Source organism: Mustela nivalis (genome assembly GCF_964662115.1).
Source record: "Mustela nivalis genome assembly, chromosome: 2".
NCBI classification, from domain to species: Eukaryota; Metazoa; Chordata; class Mammalia; order Carnivora; family Mustelidae; genus Mustela; species Mustela nivalis.
In genome coordinates, this window is record NC_139021.1 from 85580562 (window position 1) to 85603381 (window position 22820).

Here is a 22820-nt window from a genome sequence, read left to right on the forward strand (position 1 = left end):
TAGGGTAAATACCCAATAGTGCAATTGCTGGGTCATAGGGCAGTTCTATTTTCAACATTTTGAGGAACCTCCATGCTGTTTTCCAGAGTGGCTGCACCAGCTTGCATTCCCATCAACAGTGTAGGAGGGTTCCCCTTTCTCCGCATCCTCGCCAGCATCTGTCATTTCCGGACTTGTTGATTTTAGCCATTCTGACTGGTGTGAGGTGATATCTCCTTTTGGTTTTGATTTGTATTTCCCTGATGCCGAGTGATATGGAGCACTTTTTCATGTGTCTGTTGGCCATCTGGATGTCTTCTTTGCAGAAATGTCTGTTCATGTCCTCTGCCCATTTCTTGATTGGATTATTTGTTCTTTGGGTGTTGAGTTTGCTAAGTTCTTTATAGATTCTGGACACTAGTCCTTTATCTGATATGTCATTTGCAAATATCTTCTCCCATTCTGTCAGTTGTCTTTTGATTTTTGTTAACTGTTTCCTTTGCTGTGCAAAAGCTTTTGATCTTGATGAAATCCCAATAGTTCATTTTTGCCCTTGCTTCCCTTGCCTTTGGCGTTGTTCCTAGGAAGATGTTGCTGCGGCTGAGGTCGAAGAGGTTGCTGCCTGTGTTCTCCTCAAGGATTTGGATGGATTCCTTTCGCACATTGAGGTCCTTCATCCATTTTGAGTCTATTTTTGTGTGTGGTGTAAGGAAATGGTCCAATTTCATTTTTCTGCATGTGGCTGTCCAATTTTCCCAGCACCATTTATTGAAGAGGCTGTCTTTTTTCCATTGGACATTCTTTCCTGCTTTGTCGAAGATCAGTTGACCATAGAGTTGAGGGTCTATTTCTGTGCTCTCTATTCTCTTCCATTGATCTATGGGTCTGTTTTTGTGCCAGTACCATGCTGTCTTGATGATGACAGCTTTGTAATACAGCTTGAAGTCCGGAATTGTGATGCCACCAACTTTGGCTTTCTTTTTCAATATCCCTTAAGCTATTCGAGGTCTTTTCTGGTTCCATATAAATTTTAGAATTATTTGTTCCATTTCTTTGAAAAAGATGGATGGTACTTTGATAGGAATTGCATTAAATGTGTAGATTGCTTTAGGTAGCATAGACATTTTCACAATATTTATTCTTCCAATCCAGGAGCATGGAACATTTTTCCATTTCTTTGTGTCTTCCTCAATTTCTTTCATGAGTACTTTATAGTTTTCTGAGTATAGATTCTGTACCTCTTTGGTTAGGTTTATTTCTAGGTATCTTATGGTTTTGGGTGCAATTGTAAATGGGATGGACTCCTTAATTTCTCTTTCTTCTGTCTTGTTGTTGGTGTAGAGAAATGCAACTGATTTCTGTGCATTGATTTTATATCCTGACACTTTACTGAATTCCTGTACAAGTTCTAGCAGTTTTGGAGTAGAGTCTTTTGGGTTTTCCACATATACTATCATATCATCTGCGAAGAGTGATAATTTGACCTCTTCTTTGTCGATTTGGATGCCTTTAATTTCCTTTTGTTGTCTGATTGCTGAGGCTAGGACCTCTAGTACTATGTTGAATAGCAGTGGTGATAATGGACATCCCTGCCGTGTTCTTGACCTTAGCGGAAAAGCTTTCAGTTTTTCTCCATTGAGAATGATATTTGCGGTGGGTTTTTCATAGATGGCTTTGACGATATTGAGGTATGTGCCCTCTATCCCTACACTTTGAAGAGTTTTGATCAGGAAGGGATGCTGTACTTTGTCAAATGCTTTTTCAGCATCTATTGAGAGTATCATATGGTTCTTGTTCTTTCTTTTATTGATGTGTTGTATCACATTGACTGATTTGCGGATGTTGAACCAACCTTGCAGCCCTGGAATAAATCCCACTTGGTCGTGGTGAATAATCCTTTTAATGTACTGTTGAATTCTATTGGCTAGTATTTTGGTGAGAATTTTCGCATCTGTGTTCATCAAGGATATTGGTCTATAGCTCTCTTTTTTGATGGGATCCTTGTCTGGTTTGGGGATCAAGGTGATGCTGGCCTCATAAAATGAGTTTGGAAGTTTTCCTTCCATTTCTATTTTTTGGAACAGTTTCAGGAGAATAGGAATAGCTCTTCTTTAAATGTTTGGTAGAATTCCCCCGGGAAGCCGTCTGGCCCTGGGCTTTTGTTTGTTTGGAGATTTTTGATGACTGTTTCAATCTCCTTACTGGTTATGGGTCTGTTGAGGCTTTCTGTTTCTTCCTGGTTCCTGTGGTAGTTTATATGTTTCTAGGAATGCATCCATTTCTTCCAGATTGTCAAATTTATTGCCGTAGAGTTGCTCATAGTATGTTCTTATAATAGTTTGTATTTCTTTGGTGTTATTTGTGATCTCTCCTCTTTCATTCATGATTTTATTTATTTGGGTCCTTTCTCATTCTTTTTGATAAGTCGGGCCAGAGGTTTATCAATTTTATTAATTCTTTCAAAGAACCAGCTCCTAGTTTCGTTGATTTGTTCTGTTGTTTTTTTGGTTTCTATTTCATTGATTTCTGCTCTGATCTTTATGATTTCTCTTTTCCTGCTGGGCTTAGGGTTTCTTTCTTGTTCTTTCTCTAGCTCCTTTAGGTGTAGGGTTAGGTTGTGTACCTGAGACCTTTCTTGTTTTTTGAGAAAGGCTTGTACCGCTATATATTTTCCTCTCAGGACTGCCTTTGTTGTGTCCCACAGATTTTGAAACGTTGTATTTTCATTATCATTTGTTTCCATGATTTTTTTCAATTCTTCTTTAATTTCCCAGTTGACCCATTCATTCTTTAGAAGGATGCTGTTTAGTCTCCATGTATTTGGGTTCTTTCCAAACTTCCTTTTGTGGTTGAGTTCTAGCTTTAGAGCATTGTAGTCTGAAAATATGCAGGGAATGATCCCAAGCTTTTGATACCGGTTGAGTCCTGATTTAGGACCGAGGATGTGATCTATTCTGGAGAATGTTCCATGTGCACTAGAGCAGAATGTGTATTCTGTTGCTTTGGGATGAAATGTTCTGATATATCTGTGATGTCCATCTGGTCCAGTGTGTCGTTTAAGGCCTTTATTTCCTTGCTGATCTTTTGCTTGGATGATCTGTCCATTTCAGTGAGGGGAGTGTTAAAGTCCCCTACTATTATTGTATTATTGTTGATGTGTTTCTTTGATTTTGTTATTAATTGGTTTATATAGTTGGCTGCTCCCACGTTGGGAGCATAGATATTTAAAATTGTTAGATCTTGTTGTTGGACAGACCCTTTGAATATGATATAGTATCCCTCCTCATCTCTTATAGTCTTTGGCTTAAAATCTAATTGATTTGATTGCCACTCCTTCTTTCTTCTGATGTCCATTAGCATGGTAAATTCTTTTCCACCCCTCACTTTAAATCTGGAGGTGTCTTCGGGCTTAAAATGAGTTTCTTGGAGGCAACATATAGATGGGTTTTGGTTTTTTATCCATTCTGATATCCCGTATCTTTTGATTGGGGCATTTAGCCCATTAACATTCCAGGTAAGTATTGAGAGATATGAATTTAGTGCCATTGTGTTGCCTTTAAGGTGACTGTTACTGTATATGGTCTCTGTTCCTTTCTGATCTACCACTTGTAGGCTTTCTCTTTGCTTAGAGGACCCCTTTCAATATTTCCTGTAGAGCTGGTTTGGTGTTTGCTAATTCTTTCAGTTTTTGTTTGTCCTGGAAGCTTTTACTCTCTCCTTCTATTTTCAGTGGTAGCCTAGCTGGATATAGTATTCTTGGCTGCATGTTTTTCTCGTTTAGTGCTCTGAAAATATCATGCCAGCTCTTTCTGGCCTTCCAGGTCTCTGTGGATAAGTCAGCTGCCAATCTAATATTTTTACCATTGTATGTTACAGACTTCTTTTCCCAGGCTGCTTTCAGGCTTTTCTCTTTGTCACTGAGACTTGTAAATTTTACTATTAGGTGACGGGGTGTGGGCCTATTCTTATTGATTTTGAGAGGCGTTCTCTGAACCTCCTGAATTTTGATGCTCGTTGCCTTTGCCATATTGGGGAAATTCTCCCCAATAATTCTCTCCAGTATACCTTCTGCTCCCCTCTCTCTTTCTTCTTCTTCTGGAATCCCAATTATTCTAATGTTGTTTTGTCTTATGGTGTCACTTATCTCTCGAATTCTCCCCTCGTGGTCCAGTAGCTGTTTGTCCCTCTTTTGCTCAGCTTCTTTATTCTCTGTCATTTGGTCTTCTCTATCGCTAATTCTTTCTTCTGCCTCATTTATCCTAGCAGTGAGAGCCTCCATTTTTGATTGCCCCTATTAATAGCTTTTTTGATTTCAACTTGGTTAGATTTTAGTTCTTTTATTTCTCCAGAAATGGCTTTTATATCTCCCGAGAGGGTTTCTCTAATATCTTCCATGCCTTTTTTGAGCCCAGCTAGAACCTTGAGAATTGTCATTCTGAACTCTAGATCTGACATATTACCAATGTCTGTATTGATTAGGTCCCTAGCCTTCGGTACTGCCTCTTGTTCTTTTTTTTGTGTTGAATTTTTCCGTCTTTTCATTTTTCCAGATAAGAGTATATGAAGGAGCAAGTAAAATACTAAAAGGGTGGCAACAACCCCAGGAAAATATGCTTTAACCAAATTAGAAGAGATCCCAAATCGTGATGGGGGAGAAAGGGGATAAAAAGAGGTTCAAAAAGGAAGAAAGAAAAAAAAAAGAAAATAATTTAAAAAAAAGAAAACGAATGAAGAAAAATATAAAAAAGGAAAAATATATAATTAGATAAACTAGTTAAAAAACGTTAAAAAAGAAAAGGTTAAAAGTTAAAAAAAATTTTACCAGAAAGTGAGAAAAAAAACAAAAATTAAAAAGAAAAACAATTAAATTAACTGCAAGACTAAGAAAAATGACAGGGAGAAGGCCATGAATTCCATCTTTGCTTTCTCGTCCTCTGGAATTCTGCTGCTCTCCTTGGTATTGAAACCGCACTCCTTGGTAGGTCAACTTGGTCTTGGCTGATTTCTTGTTGATCTTCTGGGGGAGGGGCCTGGTGTAGTGATTCTCAAGTGTCTTTGCCCCAGGCGGAATTGCACCACCCTTACCAGGGGCTGGGCTGAGTAATCCACTCAGGTTTGCTTTCAGGATCTTTTGTTTCCTGAGCGCTTTCCATAGAGTTCCGGAGGACAGGAATACAAATGGCGGCCTCCTGGTCTCCAGCCCGGAGGAGCCGAGAGCCCGGGGCCCCACTCCTCAGTGCACCCTCAGAGAACAGCGCCCAGTTACTCCCGTCTGCCTGACCTCCAGCCGCGCTCCGAGCTCACCGAGCCTGCGGCTGGTTCAAGGTAACCCCGTGCTGCGATCTTACTGTCGGCTCTGTCTCTGTAGCCGGCTTTCCTGTTCCAATACCCGCAAGCTCTGTGACACTCAGAGACCCCCGTTCCTTCTGTGACCCTGTGGGTCCTGAGGCCACGCTGACCCCGTGTGGGCTTCGCCCGGGTTTAGCCTCTGGAGCGATGTCCCTCAGCGGAACAGAATTTTAAAAGTCCTGATTTTGTGCGCGGTTGCTCCGCCGCTTGCCAGGAGCCGGCCCCTCCCCCCGGGCTCTATCTTCCCATCGCTTTGGATTCATGTCTCCACCAGTCCTACCTTTCAGAAAGTGGTTGTTTTTCTGTTTCCAGAATTGCTGTTCTTCTTCTCTTCAATCTGCCGATGGATTTGCAGGTGTTTGCAGTCTTTAGATAAGCTATCTAGCTGATCTCGGGCTAGCTGAAGTAGTCTCAGCCTGCTACTTCTCCGCCATTCTGACTCCTCCCCCCTTTTTAAAATTTTTAAAAAGATTTTGTTTGTTTATTTTTGAGTGAGTGAGAGAGAGAGAGAAATGACTGTGAGGAGGGGCAGAAGGAGAAGCAGACTCCCCATTGATCAGGGAGCCCAACACAGGATTCAGTCCCTGGACCCTAGGATCATGACCTGAGCTGAAGGCAGACACTCACCCAACTGGGCCACCTAGGCACCCCTTGTAATATCTTTAATTTATATGTTGCCAAATAATGTTTACAGAATAAAAATCAGTTTTGTCTTTTCTTAGGAATCTCAAAGGCTTTAGCCTAACCAGATAGTTTACTGGCCAAATACTTTTGAAATCGACTCTTTTAAAAACTTATCTTCTGATGAATTAAAAAATAAAATTTCCTTAGCTTGTCACACTTTGGCTCTATGAGGACTATTGTTTTCAGCCTGTCTCCTCCCACATTTTCCATCTCCCCTTCACATAAGCACTGCCTTTCCAGATTTGGTTCTTAACCCTTTAACTGCCAATTTTTCCTCACTGATGATGTTAACACTCCATGCCAAGGCATACCAGGCTGCCAGGCAGATGCAGCTCCTGTCCTTGAGCACTGGCGTTCAAGGCACCCCCACCCCCAACACCAAAGAAAAGGGCGGTGGTTTGGTTTGAACCTAGAAAAGAAATTTTTGTCTGAGTAACTGTCTGCTTTCAGAAATGGACATCGTCATCTTCCTTAGCACTTTCAGTAGATGGCACTGTTGAGCTAATTTAGAATTCCTAGATTTATTCGTTCATGATTTGTATTTCTTGAACTTTGTTTTAGTTCTGTGATAGGATTTATCAACTATATTTAGTGAGAAAAGCCAAAACTATGGCGGAAAAGTAAAAGGAATTAATTTTCGATTTACAAATAATTTTGTATTTTAGTGATTTGTTTTAAAAGTCTTATACCTTCTTTTACTTTAGAGAACTTTATTTGATTTGACTCTGGCAGTTATGTTTTCATGGGTGATTATATCCTTACTTTTAAAAAGAAATTGACAATTTCATTCAACAGCTTCAGGTGCATCTAGAAGACCCTGGGTACTTGGAAAAGTAATGGAAAAGGAATACTGTCAAGCCAAAAAGGTAAAAACTACATCAAAAGATATAAACCTAGAAATTATCAAGAAGATTCAGATTCACATACTACTTCACATAGAAATTGTTAGTAGGGCAGGGGTTTGTCCTTTAGCTCATTTCATTAATACCTTGAATTTAATGAGTTGTGAGTATGAACCACCAATTTTATAAATATCTGTTATTTATCTTTAGAGAGTGGATATAGGTAGCTTCCCAACAGTTAGTCGGCCTGTACATGACAATAACTGCAAGTTTCTGTTCTAGAACCATTATGTTTTCTTAATCACACAGCATAACTGGTGATTAAAAGTGAATCTATTTGTAGCAGAGTTGTTTTTTCTGATTTTCATATGCTTACCCCTATTGAAGAAAGAATGCAAAAAAATTGGTGACTAAAAATGTACGTGACTAATGTCAGCAGTATCAAAGCTATAGAATCAATGAAATCTAATGAGCATTTTTCCTGACTCACTGTAATTTGGGGCCCCTCTGCTCCAAAACACTAATGAAACTTAAAACAGTGCTTTGAGGATGCTTTGATACTTAAAATCATGACATATATCTCCCTTTGTACTATATTCTTGAGCAGTGATTACCAGCTCTTTCTTCCATCAGTATTAGTGGTTCAGTATACTCTCAGGTGTAAGGGCTGGATCTTGTATAATTTTATAAAGACTTCTCCTCACCCATGCTTTTCAGCCCCTAGTACTCTAGCATTGAGTAGTGTGATAGGACAGCACCTCTGTAATTTGGCTTTACCCATTTAAGTGATTCTTTTTCTTCTCTTCATAGGCACAAAACAGATTTAAAGTTCCTTTGGGGACAAAGTTCTACAGAGTGAAAGCTGTGTCATGGAATAAGAAAGTATAATTTATGGAAGAAACTAAACCTTCTGTGACGTTTTTCTGATTTGTCCTACAGTGCTTATTCATCACTCCAAAAACAGCAGGCCATCTTTTTATACAAAAGTCACCGTGACAATATACTTCATTGGTGTATAACACTTACTTTTTAACTGGCTACGTTTTAGGAACAATAAATTCATCAAAACCCTTGGCTGAGTTAAAATGGTTTTGTTTTTGTTTTTTTACCCAAATAACTAGAAATGCGGACCAAACTAGTTCATTTTCTCAAAGGGCATACCCTGCATTGTGGCTTATGGTTAGCCATATTAATTGCCTGTTACATATACATTAGCTTGGACTTAGATATTAAATGTTAGTTATTATTACCAGCATTTGTCCTTTTGTGAAATCAATATCAGAAAACTTGCACTCTTAAACACATTCTTTATAAAATGTATAAATTCTTCAAATCTATTTAAAGAGGAGTGTTATTGCATGCAGATAATCATAACTTTGAGTTTGCCTCTGTAGATTACTAAAGCAAACTGTTTCATTTATTTTTTTAAATGCCCTTTGATGTTTCAAAACAAAAAGAAACTCTTAATTTGAGTGACTGATGTTAAGATCAGCCATAATCAGCAATCTTCAAAAGCACTTTCAACAGTGGTCACCTGGGTTCTAAAGGGAAGAGTCTGTGCTATCGACAGTTTAAAAGGCAGCACTGGAGACTTCCCAACCTCTTTATTATTTGGTTTAGAATAGTCATATTGATGAAATCGTAATTCATGGTTTGATTTCAGAAAAAGCATATTCATTGTACATTAACCATTTAGAGGTCATTTAAATAACAAAGTATTGTATTGTAAAAGACATGTAGAATTTTAAAACAATAAAGATTTGAACCTGTACATGTGTGTGCCTTTTAAAGAAGGATACGTTTTTAATATATTTGAGTGATTGCTGGGAAGTGTGGAAAAACTTGTTCTGTATCAAATCAAAAGAGAAACATGTTTATTACAAAAATGTTCTTTAACTATATACTATGTAACAGGGTAAAACAGTGTTATGTAGAATAGAATTGTATAAACTAGGTATGTAGACAAATTGCTATGGAGCAAAGGTATTTAAATGAGTTAGTTGAGTTGGATGAGGCTTGTTTTAGGTTTGTTGCTAGAGAACAATAATTAAATGATTCTTTTTCAGAAAATATTTAATTTCTTCTTAAAAATAAGTTAAATATTTTTTTAAATATGTATATCTAATAGTACAGAAAATGGAATAAACACCATAGTGTATAGATAACTGAATTTGACAACATATTAATGAATAAATGAGCAAATGATTTCACATGTTTCTATTCAATCCTTCCATGACATCTCAATGCAAAAAACCAAAGCAATAAACTACTTTATATACAGAATGGTTTTGTTAAGCAGATTTGGTTGAGCCTAAATGAATCTGCCAGATGGACTATTTGACTTATTTGGTACCCGTCACACACATAAATATGTGGTCTCTGTGCTGTGGAACCAAAGTGGCCTGACACATGAAAGCCATCATTTCATTAATGCCCCTCTTTAATGTTGGATTTTATTGCTCTTAGTTTTTCTTCTTTTATTTCCATCCTACCAGTGTTCATATATCCCTTTATAAAACACATGTAAGGAAAATGCAATTTTCTTAGCTAAAAAGAAAAATGAAACCTAAAAGTCAGAACTCACTGAGTTCTTAACCCTCTGGTTATGGTCAATGTGTATTGTACTTTGGTGCATCAGAACTCCTGAGTTCCATTTCTAGATCTAACCTTAACTTTGGGCAACTTAAGGTGAACCTCAGTTTTCTCATGTATAAAATGGTATACTATTAGGACCTACCTCCTAAGGTCATTTTGAAGGTTAAGTGATGAAAATTAATACACGGTACTTAGAACAGTTTCAAAAACATTAAATACTGGATAAATATTAGCTATTGTAAAGATTTTTTGCAGAGTCAAAAGCTGTTAAATTCACTACTCAGACTCTAATAGAAATATATCTTTATTCCAGGGATGAGTGTTTAAATCATATTTTTCTGCAAGTAAAATTCAAGCACATGTAAAATATGTGGGTAATTTCTTTTTGCAGAGGTACCTCTGCATATGCTAAGAACAGAATGAACAAAAATTATCCTAACCTTCACTTTCATTTTTTAAAATTTTCGTGGTATAAGACATGCACATGCTTTCAAAAAACTTAATATACCCCTACGTCCCTGTCCTGTTTCCCAGTTGTACCACATAGAGGTAAAATTTTACTGGTTAGACTTTTTTAGTTTATATACCAAATCATAACTGTACTGCAGTTTACTTGATAATTTGTTACCAGTTTACTGTCTTATATGAAATTTTAGTTATTTCATTAGAACTCTCTCTGCTCTCTTTCCAGTAATTTACGGTTACTTTTCAACTAGCATTTACATTGTCATGACTCTAAATACTGTCTGCTGATCCAAGTCCTGAGCTAGGATTACATTTCCTTCCTTGTACAGCCCGTAGTCTATTTGACGCTTCTCTGTTGTTTTTTCTTTTTGTGCTATTATTGTATAATTGCCAGAGCCTCAGTTTTTTTAAATGTTTCTTCGTATTTCATTTCATCAAGTCACATTTCCCAGAGACCTGCATTTTGGGACCATCTCTCCCATGTCTCATACACTGCTAAAATGAATCAGTTGTCACTTTGAACATTTCTTGGAAACTTTACCCGGAAGCACACATTTGTTACTTTTGCCATTTGTTTGACTACTGCAAAATGTCCTCATCTTTCCAGCTTCCAGTAACAGTTTCTCTACTTTCCCAACCTTCACAGACAACTCCTTCACTGTTCTGGCCTTTGGTCAGGGAGTGCCAAATGTTAGGCTTTTGTTATGACAGCCCCACAATTTTGGTACCAATTTCTGTATCAAGTGTTTATTGTGTAACTGTTCATTCCAAAACAATTAGTTGCTCACATGGCTGTAGTCACCTGTTTACTCAATTTAGGCTAGATGCTTCATATTCACTGAAGTGTCTAAAGATTAGTTGGGGTTGTCACCAGGAATATTTTGGTTCCCTGTGTGGCCTCCATCATAATACCCTGGCTTTCTAAGCAATGCAGCATTCCTGAAAGAAGTAGCAAAAGTCTGAGGCTTGGAAATCAAATTCTGTCACTTGTCTTTTTGGTCAAACTAACAGAACCAACTTACATTCAAAGGAGTAGCAGGGCATAAAAATTGTCTTTTTTAAACCATCACAATACTTTCTCAAGTTAGGTGCAAAGTAGCTATTACCCCCTTGATATTTAGAAATCGTTATAGATATCCTTGAAATTTTTTTAGACTAGCATGTGATTTAATGATGTCTAAAGCCACAAAATTCAATGTTTAAAATAATTTTCCACAAATACGAATTTTACTTAGTAGTAAAAACTGGAAGCAGTTAAAAATGTCATTGTCCACTAATAGCTTTTATATTAGTCATAGTCTCAGAATATAAACAAGCCATCTTTGGCCAATTTTAAAAATGCTTTCTATAATTTATTATCTTTATGAGTAAGATGGAAATTCAAACACTTCTCAACATAGTGGTAATGAGACTGCAGTCAGCTGTAAACTATTTGGTTTACATACTTCTTAGGTTTCTCAGACTTGGATACCATTTCATTTGAACTCCACCTATTCCATTCCTACCTTAAAATAAGGCTTACTAGCAGTATCAGTCCCCATGTTAATGGAAAGTGGCAAACCTCAGTGCTACAAAGTGCAAGATTAAATCTCCCTGTTTTCTCATCAAAGCAATAATTGTATGCATCACATAAGAATATACTTAGCAATGCCTATTTAGTGTCTGTGCCCCCATTAAAATACTGTGCTGTTCAGCCATTTTAACATGTCACCGAATCTTTTCCCTTCAGAGCAGGTACTAGGCCTGCTAGAGGGAGAAATCCCCCCCATTCTTACTGAACTATCACTATAAAATGGACAATTCAGGAATTTCCAGCACACTCAGAGGCTATTTTTATAAATGTTTTATGTTGCTTCTGCAAGATGTTTTGTGGACCCTAATAGCAAAAATGCTTCTGACAGTCTAATTCCCAGTTGATGTTGTAACACTCCTTTCTTAGACTGATTTAGAAATGCCATCAGTTAATTCCTCCACTAGTCAGTAATATTACTGAGTGAATAACTCACATAGGTGTCACTTGTATTCTCTTTGAATTCTGTATCAGTGGATGTCTACTTAACAAGTCCAAGCTTCTAACATCAACTGCTTAGTTTCTTAAAGAATGAGCTAACTCCTGCAAGTGTAAAGCCTAATCCCACAAATATATATGATGCTTGAATTACCTCATCAATTTCAGTTATGTACAACAAGTTTATTTCTTCAACCTGCTTAGAAGTATGATTTCTGGAACTGTCACCATATATGCAGGTATTAACTTTAAAAAAAAAAAAGTTTATACATGATCTAGTAATGTATACTCTGTCCTTAATGTTTTCATATACAACAATATACATAGCTAGATCCTTAAAAGCAACATACTTTAGCCTGTAGCATTGAAGAGTGCAAGAAAACATGAGTGAGCAACATTTACAACTGTGGCCTATTTTGTACCCTGGAAATAAGAGCATTCAAAAATTGTACAAGAATTCTGTCATCACTCTGATCCCGACATCTGCAGGGATTTACGATACTGGACAAGTCACCTTCCAACTTTGGTACCTGGTATTTCCCAAACTACCTCTGTATTGAACAATTGTGCACTCCTTAAAACACTGGAGAGGCTTTTCAAAAAAGTTTTGATTAATTGAGTAACTGGCTATTTACCATTATCAATAGAGTATTCACGGTAGAGTTAGTTGAAATCTCACCCCATGAGCTACGTGATAAATCCTAGTTCATAATGTTAAGAGGTGGTTGGGTCCAGGCTTGTGGATGTAACTGGAATGTCAAGAAATCACTTCCACAGCGTGTCCAAGTTGTCTTCTTGGGATTTGAATGACTTACCTCACAAGCATGCCTGTGCTGCTCTGTATTCTAAATATCTTCACTCAAACCGTTTTCCCATAAATGAATGAATGAATCAGTAAGTACTAACTTTTCCATGTCCTTGTATGAAGGCAGGCCATGTCACTGGGGTGATTCTGGTATAAACTCAAACCATTGTCACTTGTGACAGTAATATGATTGCCAAGGGAATGTGGTATACTAACAGATGAATTCTGCCCCTTGGTGGAAGCAGAATTATCAAAATGTAGCCCAGTGAGCCAGAAATTGGCTTTCAGGTGGCCACAGCAGTCCAGCTGTGGGAGTCCAAGGTGGGGACTCGCCTTCTCTGTGCTACTCACCAGTCTCCCCCAGCTGCATTTCCTACTGCATTTCCTAGCTTCCCTTTCACATTACCCCTGTAGTCAGCGCTGCCTTTTTCAGTTGTTCAGGGCTTAGCTTTTTTATAAGTGTGATGAAGTTCTAGTCCTGTCTCCATGAGACTATAACCAACTTCTTGTCTGATTGGACTAATCGTTTTAAAATTCCAGCCACATATCCACAACCTAGGACTATTTCTCCAGATCACTATTGAATTATTTCTTTAAACTTTTCTCATTTTACTCAAGTTCTAGGTGGTACCTGATTTCCCTCTGCATATGTTCTTTGTTGTGTTTATTGGAATACGCCAAACTGGAATGGGAAATTCCAAGATTTTCATAAAAATCTTAAAAATTCCAGCAATTTTATCGCTTCTCGGCCTTTTGGCTAACATCAAGTGTAACAATTCCAGCAATTTAGACATACTAAAATACCTCCTCAATGCTCACTACCACATTATTTCTAATCATTTTAATTACAGAGCTTGTAATTACAAGGTTATGATTGCAATAAAGTTCAAAGGGCACCTGGGTGGCTCTTTCAGGTTGAACGGCTGCCTTCAGTTCCAGTCATGATCCCAGGGCCCTGGGATCGAGCCCCGCATTCGGCTCCTGCTCAGTGGAGAGACTGCTTCTCCCTCTGCCTATTTGTGCTCTCTCTTTCTCTCTCTGTCAAATAAATAAATAAGATTATTAAAAAAAGAATGAAATTCAGAAAATCTCCATTAAATAATGTGTGGCGTCAAGATGATTCTGTGTATTCACATAGTAGTAAACTTCAAAAGTTTTACTTTGATTAGAAGGGTCAAAGCTAAATGCCTCCTAATGCACTTGTGGCATATCTTAAAAGGCTACAATTGTGAAATGGAGGATGGCTAATATCAAGCAATTTATTACCATTACTTTGCACAGTATTTTCTCACGAGGTCTTTTCAAAGTTTTGGGGGAAACCATATACTCAAGGTTACTATAATAACAAGTTGGATCTTACTGAAAGTGATGAGCAGTCACTGTGGTCCTTTCTTAAAGAAAGTTCTACAAATTAAGAGACAGCACAAAGATATAGTTCATTAACAACAAGGAGTATGTTTAGTCAATTACCTTCTGTAGGAAGCCTCTTACAATAGTATGAACTGCTAGTCTACTACGGGAACCATCCACATTTTCAAAAATAATGCTCAAGAAACAAAGAGTTTGAAAGGTTGACCTTTGTCTATCTGAATCCAGCCTTTGTACTTAAAAGAAATACCTTTGCTCCAAGGGAAAATTCTGGACTTTATCCCATAGGGTGAACCAGTAGACCACAGGGATGCTGAGGTCTAATAAGATAAAACTACAGTGATGGTGCAGTCCAAGGGCACCATAAGCTGCCTGTGTCAGGTGCTTGCAGTCAGCTACTTTCTGTTCATGTTGGAATTTCAGGACTGCTCCCAACCCACATTTATCTCTAGCCCCATATCATCAATACCCACAAGTGAAGCTCAAAAATACATGACTCGAACACAGCCATCCTTATTCATTTGATAAGTCTTTTAATATAAGCATCTAGAGAACTTGTTTCCTCAGGAAAATTCCGATGTTTTACACAGATCCTCCTGCTTAGAATTATAGGCATGATACAATGTGACATTCTGATAAGGGGCAGAATTAGCCTTAATTTCCCTGTAGGAATTTCTGTTATCTGGAAGAAATTAACCTTACAGCCTTGTTGTGATGATCACAATGAGAGAAATTAAGTGAAAATATTTTGCATATTGAAAAGTGCCATACAAATATCTATACATTCCTAGAAAGACTTTCATAAGTGGTTTCAAAACACTAATTAGGGTTGTAGGATGGTGGTCTTCCTAGGTTTCTACATCAATGCTATTATTGGAGCACCTGGGTGGCTCAGTCGGTTGAGTGTCTGTCTTTAGCTCGAGTTATGATCCCAGGGTCCTGGAATCTAGCCCATGTTCGGTTACCTGCTCAGCAGGGAATCTGCTTCCCCCTCTTCCTCGGCCTGTCCCTCCCCCTGCTTGTGCACGCGCTCTCTCTTTCTCTGCCAAATAAATAAAATCTTTAAAAAACAAACAAACAAAAGGCATATAACCCCACCCTAACCCCAGCCCACCACCAAAATCCCACAAAAGTTAAATGGTGGCACGTCAGATGGAAGTAGCAACTGACATCTCTGATGCATTTAGGGATACAAAGAGACACTAAAACCTCTCTGCTCTCTTCCCTCTATCTTTCCTTGGGATAAAGATTTTAACACAGAATTTGTAGAGAAAAATTTTAATTCCCATTCTAAACTTAATGTGAATAGCACTTGGGGCATCTGGCTAGCTCCGTTGGTACAGCTTGCAACTATTGATGTCAGGGTTGTGAGTTCGAGCTCCTCATTACATGTAGAGATTACCTAAAAATAAAACCTCGGGTGGGGTTACCTTGAGTGGCTCAGTGGGTTAAGCCACTGCCTTCGGCTCAGGTCATGATCTCAGGGCCCTGGGATCGAGCCCCACCATTGGGCTCCCTGCTCAGCAGGAAGCCTGCTTCCCCCTCTCTCTCTGCCTGCCTCTCTGCCTACTTGTGATCTCACTCTCTGTGTCAAATAAATACATAAATCTTAAAAAACAAACAAACAAAAAACAAAAACCTTGGGGAAAAAAGGAAATAAAAGAGAAGCACTTAGAAATGACCTAATATCCATATTTTGTACATTAAAATAATTTTAGAATATGGATTTCTAGAAAATTTTAGAAAACAATTAAACATTTTGATCCCTATTTTAGTTTGACTTATTCATTAGATATAGCCATTTTGATTTTGACAATTCTGTTTTTCTCTAAATGAAGTATAATTTTCATGAGAAACATGACATATGTGAAAAATTATTTTTGAGATAGGAATTAAAGATGTTAGAGAACTAACCATATTACACAATAAATGGAAAAAAGTATATATTGGTCTAGATTTATTTTTTTCATTTCCATACAAAAGAAGTTCATTAACCACCTTGAAATTTAAATAAGCCCTTTCGGGACTGATACAAAACTGCCTTTTTAATGTTTCTTAACATAAGTTTATATGCTTCAAAAATCACTGAACTGGTAAAGTGATGAGCTATATCACTTCTTTCAAATGTATCTCCTCTAGCTCTATTTGGCTTATCTTCACTAAGGTCTTTGTTGAAGACCTAAGGCAACAAAGTGCTCCCTCTCATCTTTACTTTGTGTATGTTGTGAATGCAAACAAACTGCACATTGTTCACAGTACAAATTAGCCAAAATTGGATTCTGTGGGACAAGGACCACTAATTCTAAGTTTATTCTCTTAACAGAAACTTCCTTGCCTGAGTGATTCAGGTAGCTGTCATTTATCAGTAAGTTTTGGTGTTATATAGGACCTCAGAAAACTCACCTAACATTTTGAAGAAGCACAAGTGAATCTAGAGGGAAGAGAAAAGAGAAATCCATAATTTCAGAGTTAAGGCTGCACATATTGCTGAACCTATTTTTAGGGGGAGCCAGGTACATTGTGAGATAGACTTAAGAGGTTTTCATAAGGGGCACCTGGGTGGCTCAGTGGGTTAAGCCTCTGCCTTCGGCTCAGGTCTTGATCCCAGGGTCCTGGGATCAAGCCCCACATCAGGCTCTCTGCTCTGCAGGGAGCCTGCTTCCCCCTCTCTCTGCCCCTCTCTCTGCCCCTCTCTCTGCCCGTCTCTCTGCCTACTTGTGATCTCTCTGTTCTCTGTCAAATAAATAAAATCTTAAAAAAATTTTTTTGTCATAAGATAGCAAGTGTTCAGTGACTGAGGACTTACAGAGAATTCAATCTGGTATATTACTTCCACTGGAAGCATCAGAGAAACTATGATCAATACTTACATCAGGAGTTTTTTTTGTACTTGTCAGATTATGAAGAACATATGGAATTTCATTTTATAAAAATATAACAGCCATAATATGTAAAAGTATTGTTTCTTGTACTTAATGTTTCCATTCACAAGCAAGAGCTAAACATTTACCTTTCTAATTAAAAGATAATTTAAAATATATAGTGCAAATATGGAGATTACATCAATATCTATACTAATTACTATATTAAATGCCAAGTTTAAAGATAAACTGATGCAATATTTCCTTTACACATAATAGTTTGAAAAGCCAAATCTTGGATTATAAAACTATTATTTCTCTGAGATCTCAAAACATTTGTAGACTATTTCTAGTAGGTGTTCATATTCAGTCAGGAATATGAAAAATGAATAATAAATAATGAAAAATAACTGCTCCTTTCATATTATTGTACTTTTTTTTTCTTTTTTGGGTTAAGCGACATATTTTTTTTTCTATTAGACAAAGTAAACATAATAAAATTTATAGTAAAAAAGCTCTGGGGTCACCATTGCCAGTGCATGTCCAGGAGGTCACTGCTATCTTTGTCTTTATAAAGGGATGGAAAGTAAGTCAGGGAAAAGAATCAAAAGAACTCTATGAAGGCAAAAGCATTCATGTCTCAATCTAAAAATAGCATGCTGAGAAATTACTATCTATAGCCTCACAAAAACAGTCCTGGTTTCTGCTCACAGAATAAAATGGAAAAGAAAACAGGGTCCAGAAATAGATTCACATATATACAATCACCTGATTTACCACAAAGCTACTGCAACTTAGTAGGGAAATAAAGTGAGCCTTGACTTTGCCTGCATACTATGCACAAAATGCATTTAAAACATGGAGAGTATATTTAAAACGGATTGTGAAATTAAATGTGGAAGATATAATAATAAAACTCTTTGAAGAAAAGAGAAAAATACCCATTCTTCCCCTGGGGAAAACAAAAAATTCTTAAATTGGACCCATGAAAAGCAACTAAGAGATTGAAAACTTACATTTCACTGAAACATAAGAACTATAATTCATCAAAAGACCCCACCAAAAGAGTAAAAAAGCATGTCACAGACTGGAAGAAGATATTTGTGATGCATATCTCCAATGAAGTGTTACCAGCTAAACCCCAAGACCTGACCTTGATTTCCCGTACTCACTTTACTGCTTGTATTTGCAACCTTTGTCTTACATTTTTCTTTAAGCACTTCTTTATGACTTGCCTATTAACTCTGGCAGATAAAAACAGAAACCACCCATCAGGTGATAGCAATTGCCCTGAAGAGACTTCCACTTGGCCCAGACCACCCAGATGTGTTGAGCTAAACCCCTGAATCTAGTCTGCACCGATGGACCATGTATGGCCCTTGGCATGACCAACAATGACATTTACCTCATTATAATACTAAAATCTCTGTACAAAGAGGACCCTCAGCCTTACTTACACACAATGTATGTAGAGGCATGTTTTCTTAAGGCATATGTGTGACTTTATGCTGGCTGTCCCTCCACTGTGAAGAGTTTTGATCAAGAAAGGATACTGTGCTTTCTCAGCATATACTGGGAGTATCATATGGTTCCTATTCTTTCCTTTATTAATATATTGTATCACATTGGTTGTTTTGTGGATGTTGAACCAACCTTGTAGCCCAGGAATAAATCCCAGTTGGTCGTGGTGAATAACCCTTTTAATGTACTGTTGGACCCTATTGGCTAGTATTTTGGTGAGAATTTTCACATCTGTATTCATCAAGGATATTGGCCTGTAATTTGTCGGGGACTGCCTCCGGCCCGGGAAAGTCCCCGCCATTACAAGAAGGTGCTTGGCTCACTGCCAGCAAAACACGCTGCAAGTATACAATGAACTTTCTGGTGAAGCCCGCCTAAAGGAGGACATAGTTATTGGCTGTATCAAATTTAATCAGCATAGTAACAGGACTCTCATTGGCTCTCCCCATTGCTTGACCCCTTATTGGTCACCCTGCTGTATATAAGCTAAGGAAGTTGATTAAATAAATGGAAATGAAGCATTAACACCATACCAGGCTCATTGTCGTCCTTGCGGGCCGAGGGCGACAAATGGTGCTGAGACCCAGGAAATATTAAGAAAAATAGAAAAACCTTGCAAGGGAGAAGTCCAAAGGTAAGCAGGGAAGGGACCACGATCAAAGTGGTGGGAATCTTGTACAAGACCGCAATAAGAAGCAGGGCGGCCTTAGAGTCAGGATTTAGTGAGTCCGCAATAAGAAGCGGGCGGCCTTAGAGCCGGGATTAAGCAGCAAGTATACACGGAACAGCCATTAGGTTGGGATTCTAATTATGGGATCTGGACTGTCAAAGTCGAGGTTAGAGGGTTCCCTAAAGGACCTTCTATAAAGGCCAATGGCACGCCATTAAAAACGAAAACTGCTAGGACATTCTTGAATACAGTTGAGACAGTGGCACCTTGGTTTCTGGACGAGGGCTTGCTAAATATCCCCCAATGGGACCAGTTAGGTGAGGATTTTAAGAAGAGGGATAAAAATAAACCATTGCCGCCAGGAACGTTAGTTATATGGACTCTAGTCAGAGGGTGCCTGGGAGGATATAAGCCGAAATGTGATTCAGTTATTCAGGAGGGCGCTGAGGCACTCGAGGAAGTGAAAGAAGAACGCTCATCTCTTGCTTCGGAAAGGAGTAGTTCTAGTGAAGGGGAAGAAGAAATGTCGGGGGAGGAGCTAGAGTGGAAGTTCAAATTAAAACCAGACCCTCCCTGTTCAGCAGTGACCCCTAGTGCTCCGCCTCCTTACAATCCCCTGGCGGGGGAGATAACATGTAAATGTCATCCCTCTGCTAATGAGGATTGGAAGACCGCATGGAGGGGGGCCAATAGCAGCTCGATTTTCCCAGTTCTAGAGGACCAAAATCATCAACGGTATCACCAGCCCTTGGAATTTAAATTAGTTAAACAATTAAAGGAAGCGGTCATGCAGTATGGCCCTCAGGCAGCATTTACTATTTCTCTAGTGGAGTCCATAGCAGGCATGAATTTAATCCCCGAAGACTGGGGGAATTTAGCAAGGGCAGCCCTCTCTGGAGGGCAATATTTGGTCTGGAAGACAGCATGGCAAGAGCATTCCCAGGATGTTGCACGGCGTAATGCCGCGGCAGGCAATCCACAATGGAATCTGGATATGCTTATGGGCATGGGGCCATACACTGGTAAACATGACCAACTGCGGCTGCCGCTACCAAAGCATGGAAAACCCTCCAGGGCAGTGGGGACTTGCAGGGTCAACTATCTAAGGTGATACAAGGACCAAATGAAGCATATGCTGATTTTGTTGCAAGATTGATGCAAACAGCTGGGAGAGTATTTGGGGATGTTGACACAGCCATGCCTCTAATTAAACGACTGGCCTATGAGCAAGCCAATAAATGGTGTAAAGAGGCCCTTAGGCCATGGAAGGCTAAAGATTTAAGCACATACATTAAGGTATGCAGGGATATTAATGACAGTGTTATTCAAGGACAAGTACTTGCTTCAGCCATTACTCAAGGCCTTCAGGGCATTCAGCTATCCCAACGTAAGGGCGCTAAAGGAAATTCTGGGGAATGCTACAAATGTGGAGCTCAGGGGCACTTTAAGCGAGAATGTCCTGACAGCAAGGGTCCCCCAACAGTAAAGCAACCTGGCATATGTCCTAGGTGTGGCAAGGGTACACACTGGGCGAATGAATGTCGCTCAGTAAAAGATATTCAAGGTAATCCACTACCCCCAAGGAATTCAAAAAACGGGAAATGGGGCCCATCACCCCAGGGCCCTCAAATGTATGGGGTGCTTCAACAGGTAGCCCGCACGCATTACCCGCCCACGAGCCAAGGCGGGCTACAAAAGGAAGCGCCGGATTGGACATCCGCGCCACCACCAGACTTGTACTAACCCCCGAGATGGGAACCCAGGTGGTGGAATCGGATTTTAAGGGCCCACTGCCTGTGAACACTGTAGGCCTATTATGAGGGCATAGCTCCACAGCCCTTGCTGGATTAATAGTACACCCCGGAGTAATTGATGCTGATTATACAGGAATAGTCAAAATATTAGTGTCTTCCCCTCGTGGCATTACAGTTATCAGTCCAGGTGATAAAATAGCACAAATTATAGTGTTACCAAGCTGTCATAAACTATTCCCCAACACAGAAAAATCCCGTGGACAGAGGGGTTTTGGCTCTACTGGCCCGCCCCTCACATGTCTAACACTTGGAATAGAGGCTAGACCTCTTTATTCTCTGTGGATCAGAAATAAAAAATTTATGGGCCTTCTGGATACCGGGGCTGATCGTAGTATCATTAATGAAGTTGATTGGCCAAAAGATTGGCCCCTACAAAGGGCTGATCAAACCCTTAGAGGCCTAGGGGTTGCCCAAAGTCCTATGTGTAGTGCTGCTACATTACCATGGAAGGATGATGAAGGTCATAGCGGCCTGGTTCAGCCATATGTACTTAAGATCCCTATATCTCTCTGGGGAAGAGACATTCTTACTCAAATGGACCTAAAATTGACTACTGAAGCCTTTTACAGTGAGAAAGCTCGAAACCTCATGACTAAAGCTGGATATTCAGGTGTTGGAGGATTAGGGAGGAAAAATCAGGGTATTACAAATTCAGTACCCCTAAGTAATTATACCTCTGGGATTGGTGGACCAGGGTTGAGTTTTTCATAGGGGCCACTGAGCCTTTGAAAATTCAATGGCACAATGACAAGCCTGTGTGGGTTTCTCAGTGGCCCCTGCCCAAAGAAAAATACGAAGCCGCCCACACATTAGTGTATGAACAACTTGTTGCAGGACATATAAAGCCTTCCACTTCACCATGGAATACTCCTATCTTTGTCATTAAGAAAAAATCAGGTAAATGGTGGTTATTGCATGATTTGAGAGCAATCAATGCCCAAATGGTTATCATGGGACCAGTCCAATTAGGGTTACCCTTGGTATCTGCCCTCCCCTCGAGTTGGCCTTCAATTGTTGTAGATATCAAAGATTGCTTTTTTTCTATACCATTACACTCCAGTGATACCCCCCCGATTTGCATTTACCATAACCACTATTAATCATTCTGGTCCTGATCAGCGATTTGAATGGACAGTTCTTCCTCAGGGTATGGCTAACAGCCCCACAATGTGTCAACTTTATGTTGATCAGGCCTTGCAAAAGGTCAAGGAGCTCTATCCTTCCGTTTTGGTATACCACTATATGGATGATGTACTACTTTGCCATAAACAGGAAGAACAGCTTGAAAAGGCCCTTGTTTCCCTTTTCGAATATTTCAAACAGTTTGACTTGAATATAGCCCCAGAAAAAATCCAAAAAACATCTGTCAAGGACTATCTGGGCACTAGACTTGATGATACTAAAGTTAAACCTTTAAAGGTAACCCTATGAACAGATAAATTAAAAACATTAAATGATTTTCAAAAACTCCTGGGAGATATTAACTGGATAAGGCCATACCTAAAACTCACTAATCAGGAACTACAGCCCCTGTTTGAGACATTGAAAGGAGACTCTGACTTGAACTCCCCCCGTATTTTATCTGAACAAGCTCAAGAAGCTGTTAAATTGATTCAAAATAGACTTGAGACTGCCCAAGTTGATAGAATTAATTACTCTGAAACCCTATATTATTGTGTTCTTGCAGTAGAGCACACGCCCACTGCTGTTTTTTGGCAGGAAGGTCCCATCTCCTGGGTCAATTTAGCCTACTCTCCAGGAAAAGTTCTGCCATGGTATCCCAATGCAATAGCTAAAATTATATTGAAAGGACTAAAACTTAGCATCACTGCATTTGGCAAACAACCTGACGTCATCCT

General features: G+C 39.0%; 1 protein-coding gene across 7 annotated transcripts in view; it reads left to right on the top strand.

The window, feature by feature from the left end:
• Nucleotides 1-9064, top strand: part of RB1CC1 (RB1 inducible coiled-coil 1) — a 101424-nt gene extending 92360 nt beyond the window's left edge. For all 7 annotated transcript variants that reach the window (XM_082720094.1, XM_082720096.1, XM_082720098.1 and 4 more), the window contains 2 exons: nt 6808-6878; nt 7665-9064. In XM_082720094.1, the coding sequence (XP_082576220.1) occupies nt 6808-6878; nt 7665-7742 (149 nt within the window). In that variant the 3' untranslated portion in view covers nt 7743-9064. The remainder of the gene's footprint in view (nt 1-6807; nt 6879-7664) is intronic.
• The last annotated feature ends 13756 nt before the right edge of the window (nt 9065-22820 follow it).